General features: G+C 35.8%; 2 protein-coding genes and 1 long non-coding RNA gene across 5 annotated transcripts in view; 2 read left to right on the top strand and 1 right to left on the bottom strand.

Annotated features, from left to right (window-relative positions):
• LOC111261408 (tetraspanin-8) overlaps nt 1-12,611 on the top strand; it is a 36,843-nt gene extending 24,232 nt beyond the window's left edge. The window contains exons 6-7 of one of the 2 annotated variants that reach the window (XM_086968715.1): nt 1,314-1,607; nt 10,747-12,611. In XM_086968715.1, coding sequence (XP_086824841.1) covers nt 1,314-1,559 — 246 coding nt within the window. In that variant the 3' untranslated portion in view covers nt 1,560-1,607; nt 10,747-12,611. Of the gene's footprint in view, nt 1-1,313; nt 5,628-10,746 lie in introns of those variants that run through there. The other variant, XM_022834868.2, reaches the window with a different exon arrangement.
• Nucleotides 7,529-8,432, bottom strand: LOC111261409 (uncharacterized). Its single transcript, XR_002680963.2, has 2 exons — nt 8,104-8,432; nt 7,529-7,785 (listed from the first exon to the last, which is right to left on the bottom strand). It is a non-coding gene; the product is annotated as an uncharacterized LOC111261409 (long non-coding RNA).
• A 2,261-nt stretch (nt 12,612-14,872) lies between the features above and the next one.
• Nucleotides 14,873-17,878, top strand: LOC111261407 (very long chain fatty acid elongase AAEL008004). 2 transcript variants are annotated; one of them, XM_022834865.2, is made up of 2 exons: nt 14,873-15,099; nt 15,528-17,878. In XM_022834865.2, the coding sequence occupies exon 2, from the start codon at nt 15,571-15,573 to the stop codon at nt 16,426-16,428; it is 858 nt and encodes a 285-aa protein (XP_022690600.1). In that variant the 5' UTR covers nt 14,873-15,099; nt 15,528-15,570; the 3' UTR covers nt 16,429-17,878. The 2 variants fall into 2 exon arrangements, with proteins under 2 accessions (XP_022690600.1, XP_022690601.1); XM_022834866.2 differs by lacking the exon at nt 14,873-15,099 and adding an exon at nt 15,138-15,250.
• Nucleotides 17,879-23,348: the final 5,470 nt, after the last annotated feature.

The following is a 23,348-nucleotide window of genomic DNA, read 5'->3' as shown; positions in this document are numbered from 1 at the left end:
CGGCGCTGATTTTGTATTGAAAATTATCTTTTAAGTTGATCCGCATCTTTATCTAACTACGAAACTGCCGTATTCTCTCGCTCTACATATAAAAAAAAATTATGGGCTAGAATAACCGCATAGTGCAATTTCTAAGCTCCACTAAATAATTTATAAGGAGGATTATCAACAGTTAAATAAAAATTGTTTGGTGGAGCTTAGAGATCGCACTATGCGGTTATTCTAGCCCATAAAAAACTTGTTTATATATCAGACTAAAAAGACGTTGTTCGATTTAACCTGGATTAGTTTGACCTCTATGCTTTTAATGAGCACGAAATTGTTAAATAAGATACATGAACGCATAATCTGCCGGGGGGAGTTCGTACCATACGATTTGACGTCGTTAGACTTTTCCCGGTAAGGTTCAAAGCAATTATGTTCCGATTCAGGCGATTGATCGAAACTTGTGCGCTTCATTCTAAGCACGTGAAACATTTCGAAGCTGTAGCGCAATGAGTAATGTGTAAAATATGTCTGGTTGATAACATGATTTTGGAATTGTGCTTACTAGACAAATTGATATAATTTTTTTTGGTGTAATATTAGAATATAGAAATTAAAAACTTTCCTTTTTGTCCGAAATCGATAGTCTACGATATTGCCAGTTTTTATACGACTTCTGAAAAGTCCGAAAAAAAACATCCATACGGCAAACTTTTTCGGCAGTTTTCAATAAAGATAGTTTTCAAAGGCTCGAAGATTGTCTTTATCTAAATACAATCTTAGAAAATATATATAGGAAAAAACGCCAATTTAGGTACCATACTTGGTATGCACATATGCGTCTGCCGTTCCCGGTATATCGGTTTTGAATTGTAACACATGGTACTAGTTTGTCGAATGTACTACATCGACATCGTATGTTAAACGTCAATGCTTTAATATTTAAAATATTCACTAAATGTCACTTAAGCTATTACTTCGGAAACTCTTGAAACTTCAGAAAACTTTTCGATAACTTTTTTACATTAACCAGTAATTTTTATTATCAGTAAGGCTAAGCTTTCAGCCTAAGACTCGAATCCATGGCACAATAGCATTCTCTGCTTCTCTATAAACAATCTCCGCTGCATGCACAAAATGGTTGTACCGCAAACATAAATAAAGTTAATACATCGAAAATACGTAACTACCTTCATGGGTAGTTCGAGCCCCGTTAATGGTATATGCTACATAAATAAAAACAAATATAAGCTTGTAAACATAAATATAAATAAATTAATGTATTTATAAATTAATTGTATACTTTTTGTTTCGTTCCACCTTTCCAGGTACCTCCCTCATGTTGCGAGTCCAAGGACACTTTAGTTTGCGACGCTGCGCGTCAAATTCAATTTTTCGGTGCAGCGACTAAAGCGCTTCACTCTAACGGTTGTCTGTCAGTCCTTTTAGGAGGTCTCACACAATATGCTACTCTTGCAGGCGGAGTTGTTGCAGCAGCCGTTGGACTGCAAATTATTGGGCTTATATTTACCTTGCTTCTTTGCTGTGCTGCACGGAGGGATCTAAAAGACTAGATAAAAGTCACAACAATCTAAGAAAAAGTGACCGATAGCTATCCAATGGTAATTTTACTAAATATGACAGCTTTAACCGCAAAACTTAGAGCGGTGTTCCAGAAACCCGCGCTTGTAGTTACGTCCTCAATATGAGTGGGACAATTTTAAATCCAGAGAAGCCGAGAAGATAGCCAATTAAACAACGATTTTGTTCTATCTTGTGGCGTCCATGAATACAGTAAATTATAACAAAGTAAGAAATAATACCAGCAATTGATCTAGATCTTTTCTTGGAAATTATTTTCATAACATCTCACTATATTGTGGCACTCGATTTGCCTGTCAATTGCTGAGGCTTTAAAAATATGTAAAATTTGAAATTTGAGATTTAAGGTAACGATTTTCCAGCAGTTAATACAAGTTTTGCTTAAAACGAATGATTAGATGTTATGTTACATTACAACTAGATTCAAAATTTGTCTATAAGCTCCACCGTTTGTAATGTTGTGTTGAACTCTTACGGGAATGACGGAACTGAGTAGAGGCAAAATACAAGTACTCTAGATATATTTCTAGGGGTCAACTAAGAAATAGAACCGGATCGATAATTGAAATTAACTATTATTATTATTATTAAAAGTTTTGCTTGGTTCTGCCTAGCTGTCTTTGGACTGCTCAGTGTTAGAGAATGTGTGTTCCGCTATGCAGCTGAAATACCTTCTCCGTAAGCTATTGTTTAATATTGCCATAATAATAATACAAATATGGAAAATGCTAGCTCTAATAAGAGATCCTAATGCTTTAGATAATACATAATACTACACCAGGTAATACGAAAAGTGGAACAACAAGCCTAAATTTTTACACTCAAACAAAGCATAACAAAGACACTGAAAGCGTGTATTGTTGATCAGTTGGTGAATTTATTATTGAATACTCAATACGAGCCCTGAAATGAAATCACTTCTTGTGATTTCTCAGTGTAAACGCAACGAAATAACAGTAGAATCTACACAATATCATTATATTACATGGAAGGCACAATTATTAAAAACAATTTGATCGATGGACTCTTGGCCGGCCAGCTAAAATACTTGGCTAACGTAATCTCGTAAACAGAGCGGTGAATGGAACAAAGTGACGTACGCAAGCTTTCTCATCCTCGTCATATTATGAAAGAAATCCTCATGGTGTTTCTGCTACCGTCTGATTAAAACAAAAGCTTAAATTAACCTAAATGTGTGATCAAAGACTATTGTAGTTAAACATAAGAAGTGAAAAATGTTTGAATGAAAGATTTGCCACTTTCGAGCCACCCGGGCGTCTACTAGCTTGAGGTGAGCTTGGTGGATATATTTTATCATATACCTTCTCTAAAGGTAATACAATGCATTGAACCATTTAAAGTTTCTATATGCTTTTTATTATCAAAGATGCTATTATTAATTATTTAGCCATCAAAATGAAGACAGATATCACCATACATTTATGTTTGGCTCGGCATAGACGACGGGGCCGCATTGACTCTGTAATTGTTATTGGAGTTGCGATCCAATCCTCGACACTACTTCTGTGTGATGAGTAGATAATGAATGCTACTATAATCGTGGGCCGTATCATTCAGCACTGCTTAATAATTAATGACCAAGTCGGAGAAGCTAACCATTATTCTAGAAGTTTGGAAGTCATCATTAGAAGTAAGCAAAACAAAAAAAACGACAATGAAATAATGCTATAATGTAATATAACAACATTAACTTATTTTACGCTTTTTAGAAACTAGTGCGCTATAATATCATTATCACATGAAAACTTCGTAACCGTCCGCGGAGCGTGGCATTAGGTAGGCGTCTGGCTGCAAATAGGTAAACAAAAAAAAAACTAGGAAAAGACAACTCAGAAACTCTTATATATAAAATTACATGATAAATACCAGTAGCAAAATGCTGTCCATAATGTTAGTTGGCGACTGGCTTATACACAATGTTGCGTACAGTCACTTACATTGCCATCCGCCTCGCATCATGAAGCATTATAATGACTAAGGATGCACTGCTTTGTAATCCATGTATATATATATGTGTTGTTCCAGCTGAACAATAACAATAAGCGTAATGGAATGATAATATAGGATAGTATACAAACAACGAGCAACTTTTTACTCGGATGTTCTCGTTAACAAATGCATAGAAGCATGTTATCAAAACCGGAAATATAAAAGAAACTTCCATTCATATTAAAGTGTCGCCAATAAGTCAACAACGGGAGTATTCTGCTTTCTCTGCAATGTGAGTTTTTCTTTGTGTAGCCTAAGAATCAGCGACGGTATTATAAAAACAAGAGGTAGGCACTAGAAGCGATCGTTGTAGACGAATATTAGTATCGTGACCATTTGGCATTTGGATAATTTTTTGCTTCAGACACTGTCTATGCTAGTAGAAAGTACATGGACTCTGGGTAGTTTAGGCAATTCGGTTACTTTTGATGGCAATATTAGATACCTTTTACACACCAGATCAATCCCTTAAATGCTTGGACTTACTTTAGCTAGCGCCGCCTCCTCTTATATATATACCTGCTGTGTTTTATGTTATAGCAATATTTGATTTGAGCTAAATAGAGCTGCATTGCAAACTAATATGAAAAAAAGAAATGGGTATGGTGAATATGGTGTTAAACATGTAGTACCGAACATTATTTAGACCTAAATAATGTAATAAACTGAGGAATGAATGAATGAATATATATATATATATATATATATATATATATATATATATTAAAGATTAAGGTAACATTTATAAAGTGCTGTTTAGTGAAACACTTTGTTGTTTCCCGTGAGCAAATTCGCGGGGGACATTCAATATGTGTTCAATGTGTTTTACTGTGTCACAGTATCTTATTTTTGGATAGAATCGAAAACAAAAATCTAATAATTGAAAATCAGTCATTCGTACCGAAAACGAGCCGAAGTATCTCTTCACAGCTTTAGCTATCCCCTCGTGATTTTACAATATTCGAGCGTTGGCGGTAACAAATCTCGTCTAGTTTCAACACGATGTTTAAGCTGAGCAGCTTTTTCGCGTAATCCGATATCATCAATGGCTCTTTCATCAATTATTATTATTACAAAATATATATACACACAACTATAAAATGATATAATGGCATATGGGTACTGCGATCTACGCCTGCTGCGCATGTGGCCTATGTCCATGTCCCATGTGCATCATGATAAAATAGGGCATAGATTCGAACAAATTTGTAGATACAAGTTAACTGACTGACTATTTCAAAGTGAAATAAAGAGAATAAATTAGCGAGGAACTTTATACTAGCGTAGTATAGCTTGAACAAGTTACTTAAATCAAATAAGCTAAAGTATGTTAAGGTTATCTAGAAAGCGCTGACGTGAAAAAGCTGCTACGTTAATAAAGTTAATACCCATATATACAGAATGGACAGATGTAGGTTTATAACTGAGAAAATGAGAAAAGATTATGAGATTAATAATGATTCATATCCACAAAAGATGTATGGATAGTGATTATTAGAAAGTGTTAATTAACAATGATGTCATTAAAACAACAAAAATTACCATTATTTTCAATGAGAAAATTATCCTAAATGACTTGTAACTAGTTCATGGCTTTATTCTATAGAATACCTTTTTTGTGCACTATAGTGTCATACCTGAAACGTCACGCCAATAGTGTAAATGCCTATATGTACTATTGTGCAAGCTATAAAAACTGAAATACACGTCGGAATAAAACATAATAATAATACATAGGTGAAGCACGCCAAGAGGCTGGTAATAACAATTAACTTAGCATGTTACCATCATGCACACCATTTTGATAAAATCGTGTCGTGACGTCATCGTTGTGGAATCGAACTTATTCCAATAACTGTTACCAGCATATTTTCTAACGTTAACCGAAGTACCTCCCACCACTATACGAGCCCCATATATATATATATATATATAGAAAAGGCTAGACCTTTTCGTAACTGGTTGTAGAAGATCGTGTCAAAACTTGTTTGAATAAACCTACGCTTAAAGTTAGTAATCGTTTCTTACAACCGTTGCCTTCTTTATTGTGAGCCAGCAACCATAGCAGTGGCAAAAAAAACAACAGCAACATTATGCCCTGAATAAAAAAATGATTAGCAATCTATAATTGTTAATTATGTTTCAAGTAATCACGATCGATTAAAATAAAAAATTTTAGTTACTTTCTTTGTCCTAATTTTGTTGTAATTTTGTCCAATTTGGCTCAAAGAGCGAAATATCTAGAACACACAGAACAAATAACGATGCAGAACTCATGATATGCATACAGAACAAACTAGAAGTTAATGGAATGAAAATATAAAAATCAAATTCAATATGCTAGCTTTTTCCGAACATATTTAGCGTAAGTAAAAGTAGTTAAATATTCAACAGTTCAAAAATTGTGCGCAAAGTGATCACTGCAAATGACTAATAATTGATGAATAGAGTTTGGTTACTGAACAAATACATCCACAAGAATAACGTACCATATACAAATTCAAAATAAATTATGAGCATATGTATACACCTACCTAAAAGCCCTATTCCAATGGTTGCTTTATAGAACGTGAGGCGCTAAAACTCAATTTAAAGATGTAAATGTGTAACCCTGTTTGTGTGTTGAGTTGTAATACCATGTATAGAAACATCTGCGGGTCCTCGCCATCATTATTTCAAACCTTCAATGCACTTAGGTTTACGCATGTTTCCTATACCAGAGAAGGACCTACCTGAACAAATTAAATCTAGACTACTCATGTCATTCAAAGTTCATGTTGAAGATAGAATAAATGGAGTCAGTAACCGCTATCTGCACGTGAAATGCTTTCACTAATATGTAACATTAGCAACAAGTAGATTTAGGTTTTATAAAATCGTTTTTTTTTTAGATAGTAATATTTATAATGCTATAAAGTCTTACTCTTTCTAAATTTAAACTCTTAGTCGCCGTGGGTGACAACTTCTCCTATTTTTCTTTTTTTTTTCTATTTATTATTTATACGTATTACGTTCGATTGTAATTCATCAGGGTCGTTCAAATGACTTTTTTGCTAGACGCGATAAGTATTGCGTAAACAAGGGTTTGGCTTATCTCAATAAAAAAAAAAAGTATGTTCTCTATTTTGATCGATTTTACATTTTCTTACAATGATATTTCTACTTTGCGTCTGAAGATCAATATATAGAATAAAACCTTTTACATCCCGTATCTTTCTTTCCTCTTTTAATGGGTTATGTGAGAAAACCGTCGACCAATTTTTTTTTGCATACTACTTCTTAATAAGTTTTAGTCTTAGAAGTGTAAATTTTTCGTTACCTCTCTTTCCTATACTCTACGAGTTTACTCGTACAGGAGGCTAGTAACAGTAGACAGGTGTAGAGATGCTTAATATTGCAATCTGGACAAAAGATAACAGGCTTTAGATGTATAAAATATAAAAATCTATTCAAAGATAATATTGCTTGGCAATGAGTAAGCGACGAATCTAGAAACGATCAGTACAGCATAAGAAATTATGTATAAACCTCAGGCAAATCATATTCAAGTCCGCACCTGCCAAAATCTAGCACGCGAAAGCATTCACATTAAAGCTCTTTACGAAATTGATTTTTGTCATCGCTTTCTTAATTGTTGCACGACAAGACAGTTAAAGTAGCAGCTAACTCATTCATAACAAAATATGTCAGTCCAGACTATTGTCTACTGGCTATGATAAATGAATATAATCGACTATAATATTTCAGTATTATGGTCGATTAAATTTATCGTTCTCATCGTGTCACGTATATCTAATAGTTCTACAACACTCATAATCTATACGACTCACTCCTTAGATGCTTTACAGCACCCAATACTTTAAATTTTTAACTTTTTTAATACTGGCTCCTTTGAACATCTTGAGATGTCTTCCCTATAGCTGAGTTGCACCTGTCGGTCCTCAAAGACAGACAGACTGACTCAAATTTTTTATGATAGAAGGATTAATAAAGTCCAATATTTATACTGCCCGGACTTAAGAATGCACGCACATGTGTCAAGGTATATACGAAGAGTGGATGCCGCTAACTACAGTAACCATAAGGTTACATCCTAAATGCGATTTTTGATTCCATGTAAAATGATGGTCAATCGCGCAATACGCTATCATTCACCACATCCGGTCAATGCTGAAACACACTTGCAGCCTGTAGGATTAATACAAAAAAAAAACCTTAGTTGATGAGGAAAATAGTTTACACGCTTGGAAAAACGAGATTTCAAGAAATAAATAAAACTAGACTAAGTGAACGACCGGTACACCTCCATTACCGACATCGCTCAAATGATAATAACAGATTGATTTTCGTAAGCATCAAATCGCATGCTAATCTAGGAAAAAATACGTGGAAAACAAAGGAGACTAGCGCAAGCGTAAATTGGTAAGAAAATAAAATGGCTGTAAATGTTAGACTATCTTTAATAACAGCTTTTAGATTTTCGACACCAGATATTACCAAACTCACCATGACTGAGGTGTTGTGTCCTATTCCCAAAAACATCTTCAAGATTTCGCCCATCATAGTGAGCGTCTGCTATTGATCAAACAAGTGGAAGAGTCGCAGCATACATTGATACAACAGGAGTCGAATGAACCGTTCTTCGATGAGAAAACTATTAGTTCTATTAGAAAGATTCTATAACAAAAAGCGGCACGATTTAACCACTTTGCAATCGATTTTGTTAGAGACTATCCATAACCATTAAGTTACTGAATAACGTCCTTATACTTTCACGAATACCAAGTAAAGTCACACTTTACCGTATCTACAAATTTAAAAACAACGGTACAAAAGCTGAGCACTATAGGAAAATAAGTTCTGTAAGTCAAGTTACTAAATAATCTCATAGCAAAATGCATCCAAATAAAGTATATGCCTCAAACGACTACCCATTTGTACGGAAACGGCCACTTAGATTTTGCAAGAATGCAGCCCAAGATTTACTAGTTTTCCCCAAAAGCGAATAGTTTCAACTGCATTTGCCGATATAGAACAGTTTTGACCGCATAAATAGTACAAAATTAATCGATTGAAAAATGCCTAATACACACCGAAATACACTTTAAAAAAAACTACGCCGAAATTAGTAGATACTGCTGATTAGATAGAACTACAGAACAATAGATACTGACGATAATACTCTGCACGCTACTGAACAGTTTTAGTACCTGAATCATCCGCATGGTTAACAAATCTACGTTCTGCAAGTAATTAAAGCAAAAAAAGACCCGATTTTAAGAGAGACTCTTGGGACAGACATTCTGAATTTCAAAATTAAAAAAAACTACTTTTGCTAGCGAAAGATGCACTAATGAACAGTGTTTGCGCAAGGCTTTCGGAAATTTTCATTACAAACAAATCAGAAACTAACACCAAGCTATTACGTCGCTCATAAGGTTCATATTTTACTTATACGACAGTATTTGCAATAATGGAAATTATTGGATATTAAATATAGCATATAAATATAAGAGAACATGACGATTTATTAAATTGATGAGTTTTCTAGCCTTAACATTTTCACAGGCAGAAGTATACACTTTTAAATATATCCCCTGAGACTTCAAAGAAGCGAAAAATCAAGTCATTGTTTCGCACGTCATAGCTCCAAGAATATCAAAACCTAAAAAAATTATATTATGAAAGCCAGTATTGTTAATTGTTTATCTACGTCTCTTCTGAAAATGTATTCTTGTCCTTTGATTATTGACCCGATTACTGGTTACAACTCGCACAACTTAATTGGCATAGTGACCTAAAAAAGGGTGCTTGCGGTTTAAATAATTTAAGGAGTGTACCGAATAATCTGAAATTAATGTCCTCCTTTAGGAACCTGATATTTGATCTAGTTCAAACATGCGCTATAGATACGTAGCCAATCGTCGAATTTATAAATCTGCCCATTCATTTGCTTTCCCCTCATTTGAAATAAAGGGATTTGTGAGATTACATTAACGGACGTATGCGAATTAAGGTCTTCTACACATGGGGTATATAACATTATGCTTGAATGTAATTATGACCATTTTTTCCCTATTATGACCAATTTAGATTGACTTGATCTATTGCTTGCACTGTTGCTGTCATTACGTTCTATATGATAAATAACGTTCTGAAAAATGTAGTCTTTTTAAGCCGAAATTTCGCGAGGAGTGATTATGTGAGAAAGAGTATGTGATATGCTCTTAAAAATTGTCGGTGCCCACTTAATATTTAAACAGATTAGTGAGTTTTAAAAAGTCAGACGGCTATGAGCAATGAGAAAAAAGTGCATCGTACTATTATCAACTACCTCTGTCACACGAGATCATCCTTAACTTAGCTGAAAGCCGAATGAAACAACGTAAACTTTTATCTAATAACCTCTCTCTGTTTCATAACGAATTTTGACATTTTCAAAGTCTAAAGAGCGTGTATTATTCTGGTGGAAAAGGTGTAACCGTATTGAAAATGAGAAAGACCAACAACGCATGCTAACTGTAGTAAACAATAACGTCCTTCCATTATGGTTGTTGCTAGCACATTTTCAAAATTGTCGTTTGTTTGTCATTAGCTACAAAGCACTCATTTAAGGTAGGATTACGAAAAGTCCTGAATCTACTTTTTGTAGCTAAATATGTTGTTCGTAAATTCAATAGTTTATTTGAGTGTAGCAAAGATGAGAAGTCAAATGGATATAGCTTACGTAAATTAATAAAATTCAATTAGGCATGTATTAGTATCGTATAGTTCCTTTTCACAGCTCCATCAAAACTGATTTCAAAAACATATTGAGCAGATCAAAACTACGAAATCTTTGGATGACCTGTTCGGCTAAATAATTAAGTTTTTTACATGTTAAATACATACAGTGTGGTAAAACTACCACATTTGTAAGAACTGAGCTTATCACATTTGTATCATATTGAAATTACTGTAGTAGCAATTACCGATATTTCTAAAACTGTATTATTTATTAATATATGACAGACGTACAATGACACTGTGAAGAACACAATCCATATTTTGTGGCCATCACAATTTGTAGTTCTCAAGTATGTTAAACGCAAATTGAATATACTGCATCTCAAAGAGCACTAACGCAGACTGCATTATGTCTGTATTTAGGTACACATTGGCTGGGACATTATAGTTCCTCTCATACCCATCGTGGCAGCTAACCAAGAGCGAGTCACAGACCAGAAACATCGAGTAACGCTCCGCAAAACACCGCGGCCTACTCTTAGAGAAATAACGGTAAGAAAATTAAACCACAACATCTACACACATTAGTGTTTTTTTTTTTAATTGAAACCCACTTCTGTTTATGATATAAGCATCAGGTATTACTGCAACATTCAAAAATTTTAAGGGTGCTTTTCTTTGGTCCCAATTATTTTTAGAACAAAAAAAATTATGTGTTTACGTACTATATACATGCATTGTTTATAAACTCAGAAAATCGGAGTCCACGGTTATAAACAGTCGTTAAATAACGAACAACTGACTGTTTTTAGAGCAATAAAATATCCAGTAGACAACCATGACATCACTGTCATTATACATCGCACCTTTTATGCACCAGTACGGACGTACAGGAGGTAGCGCGCTTTTTTAGAATCGTCTCTTTCTGACATCGAATGTTCTAAATATAACTTTTTAATTTAAAATCTATATATTTTTTTAATATTTAATAATTGTTTATAAGCAAATATTTGTATCCTTGCAGCCAAGAATAGGTTTACAGAATAGGTTTACAGGTTTTTCGAATAGTGTTGAAAGACAGATTATTGTTGTCGGTACTGAAAATCTAAATCTAGCGTAATCTAAAGCCTAATGTGCAAACGTAATATAAAACAATGCTACAAAAAGCACTGATAAAATCGTATAAACCAGTTTAGACTACCAACTATCATGGCTTGTACGTCAACAGTTTCTCATTTGAAATAAGAATTACATTGAACCATCAAACTAATTGATACAAGTCAAAACACACTGTAAAACCAAAACACAAAAGCTGCCTTAATCTTTTAAAATGCAATGCGTATTACAAATTGACTGGTCAAAGGGTCTAAGCACTGACTACAGTTTCACATCGTTGATAAAGTCAGATAAATATAACATTTTTTAGAGACCACCTAAAATAAAAATAGTAGGTTATATTATCGCTAACTCTAAGTGTCTTATGAAATAATTCTATGTAAACTCATCACTGTAAATAAGTTTCGAGCTAATCTATGACACATTGAGTAGCAGCATAAAGAATCCGTCAGTCAAAAATTCAAAATAAATAGTGTTACGAACTTGACAAATTATTTTATATATTCCTGAGAGACATCCTCTACGGAGTTACGCTCATGTAGGTATTCGAAAGGTGCATCACATGTTTTTTTTTATATCCTTTTTTTGAACAATGTTTAGAACAGCCTCCATACCTTATACATGTACAACATTTTGTCACTAGATGTGATGTATATAGATTGATAGTGAACGAAATGGTATAGATTTTCTAAAGCGTATTTCGAAACGACGCTCTTTATAAATAAACCTATTATCACTCCATGAAGCCAGTAGGGTTTCCTCAAACAGGTCATGCCTAATTTATCTCGTCCCAGAGGATATGAGGTTCAAAGGCAACAAACGGGTTATTTCATATTGCCAGTTATGTAAATTTCTTTTGTGGAAAAACAAGCCTTTTTTTGGGATTAGAAATTAGAATCTGCAAACTACACAGCATGGCAAATCTTTGAAAGCGTACAGTAGCCAAGCGAAACCTGCAAAGCCAACTGTGACTGTGTGAATTCTATTGGCAGAAATAAAAGCAAACTCGTACGTAAAAAACTCCAAATATTGTCTTTAAAGCAACTCAATCGGAGGACCTGTCAAGGCATTAACCTGTGATTTCGGATTGAACCATAGAAATGTCAATCTTATGTTATACCCGTATTTGTGTATGTTTTCATACATGGCATTGATGCATTTAAAAACACAATAAATATGCTCACAAAGATTGTATCTTGTGAGCTATCTATTAAAAGTTTTGACCATTATTTCTACAGCTTAATAGTATGCGATGTGGATCGAAAGTGGCTGTCAAAAAATTCATTTTACGAATGTTATGTATCTATCGCTTATTCATTTCAAGCTATATTTGGCGTTGGATATTTAGCGCTTTACTATGAAAATCTTTAACGTATCACACTGATGTATGTAGGTTTATGAGACATCCTAGATAAACGAGACGCCCCTTTGCTCACGTGTCGGTCTGTACCGATCTCGCCAACTCCCGAAGAGCCCAGTCACCTCAAAGGGTTCAGTGGTCTGAAAGAGCACTGAACTCCTAAGGAAAGTAATTTAAGCATAAAATGGGACAAACTAGACGAAGAAGAAAAATGATTTCAACTCTCTGTCGAAAGCAGCTTATCGTAGATTGAATCAGTCGGCGACCGTGGTTAAGCGAGAGAAAAACGCTATGAGGCCTTATTACTGGTGCATCAACTACGCTATCTAAAGCTACGGCTACGAGTTTGAGGGGTTGCTTGTTGGAGAGGATAAAGTCACCTATCAAATCCGCACTTCGTTGAATCCCCTGCACAGCTTTGAGTTAAAGTACTGTTTACTACGTGTAATAGGTGTTTTTGGTAGAATCGTGTGGTGCGGATGTTTGTCTGAGCTGAAAAAGAGTGTCATCATCGTTGGGGTCTTGAAATAGCCTAGAGAAAAGGGTTTGTACTGTTTTCGAGCAAACGTTTTAAAGAGTAGTGTTATTTTTAGTAACTTCTACCATGGCCTACATTTTTAATTATCATTATTCTTCTTCTACGTATACACTTCACGCCCAAAGAAGATCATTAAATGGTGATTAAGGTTATCCTAATAGCTCACAAAGCTCAACTGTAATCGCATTGACCCTTTTTTGGGCTACTGCTGTTCTTATCCCGTACAACTCAGGATCATTTAACTTAAACACTACAACTACATGTCGCAAATATATAGTTTCTAATACACAGAGTACTGAATCAATAATTCAAATAACACAAATAATAGACTCGGCCAGGTGTTTTATTTTCGACCTATTGAGTTTATCAAAGCATATTATATTAACTTAAATAATGTTTACTATAACTCAGAAGTTTGCCTACAAAACATAGGATACATGATGTGCTGTAGGTTCGAAGCCAAGCATAAACAGACTTTGCTTCGTGGTGGGTAACCAGCCATCTGAAGCAGTGTTTAACAGTAGTACTGAGTGTAGGACTCGAAATGTTCAGGAAATGGTGTCACACTGTTGGTTGATGCTATTTGTGTTCGACAACAATATCTTCTGCGTTCGAATAAAAAAAAATATAGTTGTAATCGTAATAGGTATCTGTGCGTATTAATGAAGACCTTTATGCGCCATAGAACCGCTCATATATGGAAGAATTCAATGTTTACACGTCAAACTTAATTTGTAAAGATGATTGCTTTTTCCCGACCTTATTAGCAGGAAAACTACTTTGCAGCTTTACAAAGCACGTATGTCTAATTTTGTACATGAATTTTGTATTATGCATTCTCCGTTGAGAAAAATAAAGGCATCCGAAATGAAGTTCTTCCGTAAAGTGTTCACTTGCTCAAAAAACCATATATCAAATGACTATTTAAGTCAATTTTTGGCCTATTGTGGCTTTTTTTTTATAACAATGTGTCATCGAAGCAAAATACACGTGAATGCGTACGTGTAGCATGATGACGTCAATTGCGATAGTTGATTATGTCTTGATGAGAACCAACACTTAGGGAGCTTTTCCGGGCTAATGCTTACGCTGGCCACATATTTCGTTGAGGTTTTCAAGTGAAACAAATGTCAAAAAGTATATTTGCGACATCCAGTCAGGTCTATTCAGTTTCCGACCGTCATCAAGCAAATGAAGCCTTACCACCCAACAGCGCCATGAAGCCGTTGCTCAGCACAGATTTTGGCAAACATATGAAGTACCGGCAACTTTTTTATGACTAACTAATACAAGTGTATGAGGCATATGTGTGTATGTCTGTGTCGATCTATCAGACTTCTCTCAACCAGTATGGGAGTGTTGAGTGTTTTTACTGGCTCAATCATGCTGCAGCAGCCGCTGCGGCAGCAGCATCAGCAACGTCGCGAATCTAAGATCTTGTTTAGTGTTCGTCGTTTCGCCGTGTTTCCTGCTGGTCCAAACCCTCGCCTGCGACCGCCTTCTGCCTTCACGCTTCTGGTGCAGATCAGTCTTCTCTTGTTGCAAACCAACTTCCCTCACCAACGGTACTTAAACGTCAACCGCTGCAGTGGAGCGCGGCAGTCGTCGGTCGAGTTGTTGGAAGCCGTGCAGAAGATTAGAGCAAAACTGAATGGTGCAAGCGCTCAACTGATGTAGAAAGTGAGCGCCTAACAGAATTGGCCCAGGTTCTGTGAACAAGTTTACGAAGGATTAGCTGACGCGCAAATCAGCTGAATTTAAGGCAGGTGTCGTGAATGGAACCAAAAGTCGTCTTAACGTATCATCATAATATAAACGGAGCTGTAAAATAGGGTCTACGGTCCCGTTCCAGTCATTTAAGTCATTTTATAACTGGTTATTCGTTCTTTTCGGATTCACTGAAACTGACAATGGTACTGTCTAATTAGCATAAGCATGTGGATACGGTTGTTGATCTTTGTGTAAAATACGCTTGAACATATGGATTTTTTGTTTCACCTCAGTGATAAGCTAAATCGAACGGATAGTTGTTCACTTAAATTTAGTTAGCTATGTTTGACATCACTTTATATATAAAGTTTATATATAAACTTAATAATATCACTATCGGGTATGGATAATAATATATGATGTGTTGCGATGATAGTAAGAGTGCTCAGTGCTTAGCTTTTCCGTTTCCGTTTTTTGCAGGCGGGTAGTTATACCTAGACGACGTTGCGGTCAGTTGGTCAAGATGCCGATAATTGTGGATCAGCTCCAATGGGCCTATCGCGGCATCATGGAAAACACGGATCCTCGTGTGGAAAAGTGGCCACTGATGAGTTCACCACTACCTATTTTATCGCTTGTGTCTAGCTATGTGTACTTCGTGAAAATCTGGGGACCGAACTACATGCGCGACCGCAAGCCGTATCAAATTAAGCACTGGATTATTGCTTATAACATATTCATGGTGCTTGCTAATGGCTGGTTCTTCGTCTACGGAGGAAGTTACACTTATTTAGGAGGTGGCTACTCGTGGTTTTGCGAAGCGGCGAACTATGGCTCGGACCCTAAGCAAATGACCATTATTACAATCGGCTGGTGGTATATGTGCTTGAAAATCCTTGAACTCATGGATACCGTGTTTTTCGTGCTGACCAAGAAATTCTCCCATATTTCTGTACTCCATGTGATTCATCATTCCCTCGTGGCTTGCTCTGTTTGGTTAGGAGTGAATTTTGGAGCCACCGGGCAAAATGCTTTTTTTCCACTTATCAACTGTGTGATACATTGTATTATGTACGCATACTACGCTATGGCAGCATTTGGCTTGCAAAAGTACCTCTGGTGGAAACGTTACCTGACCCAAATGCAGATGACACAGTTCATATCACTCATCATCCACGGCTCAATTCCAGTTTTCTACGATTGTGGATTCCCACCTTATTTCGGTTATATTACAATCTTTGAGGCGTCACTTTTCTTTGTGCTCTTCTTCAACTTCTACATGAAGACCTACAATAAGAAAGCGCCCGGAACTAGTTCAACCAAAGTTATTGACGCTAATGGAAATGGCGTCCCCATTGCCAAGACAGTCAAAGTCCAGTAATATGCTCAAGTTTGTATTCAGCAAAGGCCTGCCACACGCATGTTGTACCCAGCGGAATAATACGAGGCCATGCATGAGTGACTATAGTAACTATTCCGTGATACTGCGCTCTGCGGCTGGTCTCCTATTAGTCCAACTAGTTATTACTATCATAAGGTGTACTCGTTCAATATTGTACATAATAAGCTCAGTAAGCGCATTATTCGTCAGAATCCGTAGGCTGGCGTTGCTGGCAATCATAAACCCATTTTCTCACCATCGCTGCCAAGTGGTCAATAGCTTAGCAGCTCAAGTAACATTGCCATTAAAGGCTAGGTTACTTGTAAATTGGAGCTGCCGACGCTGAAATTGTTTGACACACACCTTTGCAAAGATTAGTGAGAATCTAATGGGCCTGTATGGAATCTCCAGCACTTGGTGTTTCGTCTAAGTGTCTTGTTGAGTGTATCTGTTTTATCGGAAACATTCTTTTTGAGCTACCTCATCAATCACCATTCATTTAGCCCAACTAAAGGGTTGCTCGTAATCGATTCATCTGTCTGCCAATTTATCATTTTAGGTCAACTGATGCAAATAGCAAGCGTTATTGTAAAATGTCGTTTGTATCTCCGATTATTGTTATTACTATGTAGATATAACGTTTTCATATAGTACGAAACGAATACTGAGTTTTGGTCGAGCGATGTTCTTGACGTACAATGCTCCTTGCATTACCATAGCAAAATACACCGCGTTCTTGCCAATTCTTTTACTTATTGGGGTATTTCGTGTTTGCTTATCAATATCGTTTTGTGCACCGTTAGAGAAAGTAATTAGTAACTAGCGCAATAGCTGGTGGATCCTCTACTCGTCAAAAAATATACGACGGGAACATCGGTCGCTTAATTTATACGCTTTATTTTCGTGTTACGATTATACCGCTGTATTTCGCCGTCACACTTTTGGACAATTTGCTAACGACGTAATTTAGGAATCATCTAGACTAACGTCCATGTCGGCTACATGCAGGTGAAAATCAAATATAAGTCCTGCAAACTACTGACAATAAATCTTACTTAGAATCTGATTTGCTTCATCGAACGAACGCACTCTCACTCTTCGCAAGGAAATATTATTCCGAGGTTCGTCGATGTCGCCCATCACGGCACAAAATAATTTCGTGGCAACCGAAAAGCAAGTTTCGAAAACTAATAACACTCTTGATCACTCTGGCCTAAGCACCGCAGCGGTATTAAGAACAAGAACGCCACTATATGTAAATAATTACAATGAAATAAATATATACCAACGAATTAATTAATCTCTTCTTACTGAATATGGTAAATGCCATTTCATGTCAATAATGTAATAAATTAAATCAGTTATTATCAGCAGAGGCCGGTAGCGTAGCATAGCGTATAATCCTATATTGCAAGGAAGTAATAAATATGAAACACGAAACATTCTGAAACGAATCTATTAATGCTTGAAGTTGCGCTTGCCGCTATATACCAGTGAGCATATAATTTAGTTTTAATATGATTTTTACCAATCTTTCTTTTTTGTTTTTTAGATGACTATATGATTCACCTAGAAAACAAAAAGTTTCTATCTAGCCAACACAAAAAGAAGCTCTATCATGTGCCAAATATTATAGGTTTTATAGAAAGGTATGGTAAATTGTAGATTTCTGCGATTTCAGTTCTCTTTCTTATCTCACTAATTAGACGATAACCTATTTTTTTGTTACAACTCGATTTATTGCTTATTTTCAAGTTAGTCAAGATCTACTGTTAGTATTAAGAAGTGACTGTCAAACAAAGCAATTAAAGAGTTCGATAGCTATCATAGTTCGAAATTCTTAATCAACTAACAACATTAGCTATTATGTATTTTAGAATCAGTTTGGCACAGTTAACCGCTTATACTCACAGTTCCATTCAATTCCATAGGAATCACCCATTATCGCTGCACATATTGAATCGGTGGATCCATAATTATTCAATATTCAAAAGAAAAGAGGATTTTACTTTTCATGTTACGTTTTTTATGCGAGGCAAGAACTCCTTTTTGAACATTTTTGAAAAGACCTCTGTTTTAAAAAGAAAGGAACAACATTTATTGACCAGCTGAAGCTACCCCAGCGTTACCAAATATTACAGCTCCGGCTCCACGTAAACGTCCACTGGACCTGATATCTGTTCAGATCGCTTGTGGAATTCGGTCAATGAATCAGCGAAGAGACGTTGAAAGCAGTTTCCGATTTCTCTTGAGAGCCTAATAATAGCGTCAATAGGCAGGAAATAGTAAGTAACGGTGAAATTGAATTAAGATTATAGATGCTACTGAACAACGGTGAAATGGAAGAGAAAGTAATAATCTCACACACACGAACGTTCCGACGAATGTTAGTGATCGTTAGTTCACTAGAGGGAAAAGATAACACTGGTAGAAACAGCACAACACAGAAAGGCAATAAAAACTGGAAAGAGGAAAACGGCCACATTGTACAAGGAATATACGACACCACTACACACGCACACACTCGGTTCTCGCAGGCGAAATTGATGGTGAAGTCTTTCATAGGACGCTGCTGTCGGCCACAAACGCGTAAACATTCCCAAAAAGAAATGGAGCTGAGATGATCTTTAGCTAAGCAAAAGCAACCGAATGATTAACCACAAGTCAACGATACGCTCCAAAAAGCTTCAGGAACTATTTCTGTGTAACCACGCTGTTAAACTCTGCAACAAAATCAACAGGGTTAATTAATTTCTGTTTCCACCGATAACTACAATTCCTGGTAGTGAGTCGACGGGAACTTTGTTTGTGCGTTTATATACCCTTTGCTCTTTTGACTAGCAAACACATATTTACAGCGCGATCAAAAACTGATTGTCGCTGTAAATAATGTTATATTAGTTAATAGTAGATTTATTTGAAATGAGTGTGTTCTTTAGCAACGCAAGAGAGGGAAACCAAAACAGTCCTAAAAATGAGTTTCAGACAGGAAGAATAAGTTCATACTTCAAACAAGCATTGTTTGAGTTCGCTTGCCTCTTATTGTCAACCTGTTTTTATCAGCTACAGATTACTGATTTAACCAACTATAAGTCCACTTCTCCCCGTTAATCACAACGTCTTATTGTAGCTAATAGTTGTGCATAATCAGATCATTCTGCTATTGTACATGTTTTTCAATCCTAGATTACTATTAAAAGGGTGCAAGCCATGTGACTAGTTTTGCCGGTGATCACAAAAAAACCTTCGATCACATCTCATTCCGTAATGATAATCTCCCTTTCCGTAATGATAATCATATTTCCCACCATAGCAACACACGATGCGTATTTTCTTAGGTCTAAAGTTGAACTCTTGTTTATTCTTAAGATACTATTTCTTTTTAGTTTACGTATACCAAGGCAAGAACGTAAGCGTTAAATTTTTTTATTAAAACAGAGATTTAAACGTTTACCTTATGAGACTAGGCTTATACTAGTCAGCTGTAGCCATTTGTAAATTTACCGTTAACCCCACTCAACGTTTAAATCCTTAGACAATCTTATGACACAAAGTAGTCAATACAACCGATCGTTTCCACACAATCGCCTTCAAGTAATGTTGCCGCCAATAGATGAAGTGTTCGAAAACCATTTTCTTTCTTAAAGTACACCAGGTGAAAAACAGCAGCAACCACCTGTAGCCATTACGATTTTCTATTTGCCAGGCACAACAAGTGAAGCTAGTACTGCAACTGCCATGGATAACATGCGCTGTAGACAGTTATTACGGCCAGCAGCTGGTGCGCTGTCACCGCAGTAATAATGAAATTACCGCGACTTGCTCGCGGACGAGGCAATACTTTAGCTTGGAAAGTAACGAGCCAATGACGGGTTGACCGCGAAGGGTCGTTTCTCGGTCAGCATTGATAGTGCTTGTATGCCGACGTAACGATAAACTATGTAAATGAAAGCTGTTTCTGTAGGTATCGGGTCGCCATCTTCTACTATGCGCCTCCCGTGATGAATTTATTTCAAGAAATGACAGAGTCGCTAAACGTTTTGAAGAACTTTACATTTAGATATCTCTTTACATTTATTAACGCTTTCCATAGATTATGCTTTATTGCAAATTGTAGGTGTTTACGCGAATCAGCTCGGATCTGTACGTTGGTTTTCCAAACTTACGGTAAAATATTTTCATGGATCACAAGATTTACTCGACATCAGCAGCCTAAAAAGACCTTTCTAGTATTTTTGAAATTTGACCGATTATTATTTTCGACTTTTATTGTTTCTGTATCCTTTAAAGTTGTTTGCATGATTGAAGATATAGAATCGCTAATGCTTAAACTTAACATGTTTCAGTAAGTTTAGTCCAATATATAAGCATTATGCCAAAGTGCTCTAAAGTGCCTTGTAAGCTTTTAGATTTAAGTTGTTTGCTAATAAGCGGATATCGGTTTTATTCCAGGATTCCTATTGTTTGTAGGAAACACTGGAAAGAAGATTGTTTTTACTTGGGCTAATGTGTTAGAAAAAAACAATTTGAAACGAATTTAGAATTTACAACTTGCCAGAACCGAGATCTTAAGCCGGTCACTATCTGTGATGCTGTAGATAACAGTAACAGTATTTGCTCTGGATTGATAGAAAGAAGCTGAATAACCTTGGGTGTCAGCTCGAAATTAAGTAGGTTTGCCTTTCCAGCTAATTACCGAGGCAGTTAAAATCTACAACGCGACAACATAACCCACAGCTGAACTCACAAAGCATCTTCTTTGTTTACAAAATTTAACTATCACTAGACATGATATTGGTCAAATCAGAAAAAAAACATTGCGTGATCTCAGATCTCTAATTCTTATTATCCCCGTTAATATGTAGCCTGAGCCTGCTAATTTCTTATTTAAAAAAAATATTGCACACAAGTTACATAACTGCTGTAGAAAAGTTTAGTACTAGATTTGAAAGATTTGTTTATTCCATGGGTTGTCGATGATTTTGCATAATCACCGGTTTTTTTAATACGTTTAAGACCAAAAAATTCGTAGTTTTATATAAAACTTAAGAATTTAATTCTAACTTGCTAATTGGATACAAAACTATGGTCCACCTGAGAAAATCAGTGGGATTTCGAGCCACGTTGTATTCTATTTATTAACAGTCATTATAATGAGGCACAGAAATAGTTGCCGTAACTAGGGCGGAAGTTTTGTAAGCATTTTTCAGGAGGCATCATGCGCTAAACAATTTGTGAGTTACCCTGGATTGCTGTAAAGTAGATAGCTTAGATGCTCATCATTTATTGACATCTTAACGAACTCATATGTCTATATTTAACTGTACACTGTGAATGTAATTACGCAATTTATAGCGTTGACATCGTCATTATTTGTGTAGCTAGGATACGACAAAGCGAAGGGACAGGTCATTAAATAGCCCAAGGGTTCTACAACAGGAGAAAAGATTACAAGAAATAATTTGTACGCACTTTATGCGATGTGTTCGGAGCTCACTCCATCATAAATGATTTCTTTAATGTCTTTTGTAGTTTATGTATGTAGATTCGTTAAAATACGGTTTTACTTTTTTTCGCACGGCAGAAATGCACCCATCAGTATGAAAATGTTAAACCAATATGCGAATCAAGTAGTTTAAATGATGGATATACCATGTTTAAAAAGTATTTTGAAAAAATAGATACAGATACTTTTTTAGCAATACAATTTGCCCATGGATTTGAATGTACGCCAAGTAAATTCTAGAAGGGGGCCCGTTTTTTATCGAAAATAATAAAGCGTAGGGGACGAAAGGTTAAGTGGTGTATTCTTCTGCTGATGCTTGAAGCATCTCCTAGTGAACCATATTTTTTAAACATTACTGTTTCCGAGACTTCGACGCTTTCTCCGATTCACTTAATTGAAAAGAAATCGGAAGCCCTTCTACTCATTTTATAATATAAAGGTGAGCAAAATCTTCTCCTTTTTCTTTCTTGCAAAAGAATTGGACGACTGTACTCAACTGTAACACATGAGATACTATATTTACTTGCTTTATTATATAAGATTAGATAATCAGTTGCTGCGATTGGTGCTTACCAAACCTAGGCAAGTGGTTTTGTGTACAACGAATTAGGACGTAAGGAGTTCCAAATGTGTTTGTATTAATAATTACGTCGGAATTACGGAAAATTCATTACGTCGTTCTTGCGCTCAGTCGATTAAGTTAGCAGCGCGCTATGATAATTTTTAAGAGGGTATTTATCTAGGAGGTTAATAATGGTGGATATCAAAGATGGCGTGGTTTACTCTAAATGTAAGCATTGACTTCATCAAACAGCAAGGTCGAAGCGTATGAACTTGTACAACAAGAATTCTCATTGCAAAGACTTGACGTTCAAGCGTGCCTTGATAATCCAAAGTTGGTTTAAGTACGCTAGATCGCTGATACTATAGTTAAATGCTAAGAAAATATAATGTTTCAAACCACAATAGCGTGCGCAGTGATCGGTTCAGAAAGGGGTCTATAAAGATACTGAGGTATATGATTATGCGAGTCAGGCTTATTTTTAGTGTATTGCATGCACTACAAAAAGAGGATCTATATAAAAGTAAAATTATGATTGCTTATATAATATGAAGGCAAACTATCGATAGGTTTACAGGAACTTAAATAAAACTGAGTCCAATGAATGTTGCTACCTTAAGTTATTGTTTTAGGCTGTAAGCTATTGTAAGGCTGAAAGTTATTGTAAGGCTGTGAGCTTCAACACGTCACTTTTTGCTTTAACGGTACTATCAGTGCGAGAAATATAATAGAATCCACGAGTCTACGTCCTTCTAAGAAACAACAAAACCACTAACAATCTGTTTAGGTAAAAGGCAAAAGATTTTTGTTTTTTTAGTTTATTATAGTAACCGAAAATAAAAACCGGAAGTA

The sequence above is a fragment of the Varroa jacobsoni genome, unplaced genomic scaffold (assembly GCF_002532875.2).
Source record: "Varroa jacobsoni isolate VJ856 unplaced genomic scaffold, vjacob_1.0 scaffold_555, whole genome shotgun sequence".
Taxonomy (NCBI): Eukaryota; Metazoa; Arthropoda; class Arachnida; order Mesostigmata; family Varroidae; genus Varroa; species Varroa jacobsoni.
Note: the sequence above shows the minus strand (reverse complement) of the source record. Positions and strands in the feature narration are given on the sequence as shown.

Coding starts and splice junctions, on each gene's coding strand:
- LOC111261407 (XM_022834865.2), top strand. CDS start 15,571: ATGCCGATAATTGTGGATCAGCTCCAATGGGCCTATCGCGGCATCATG.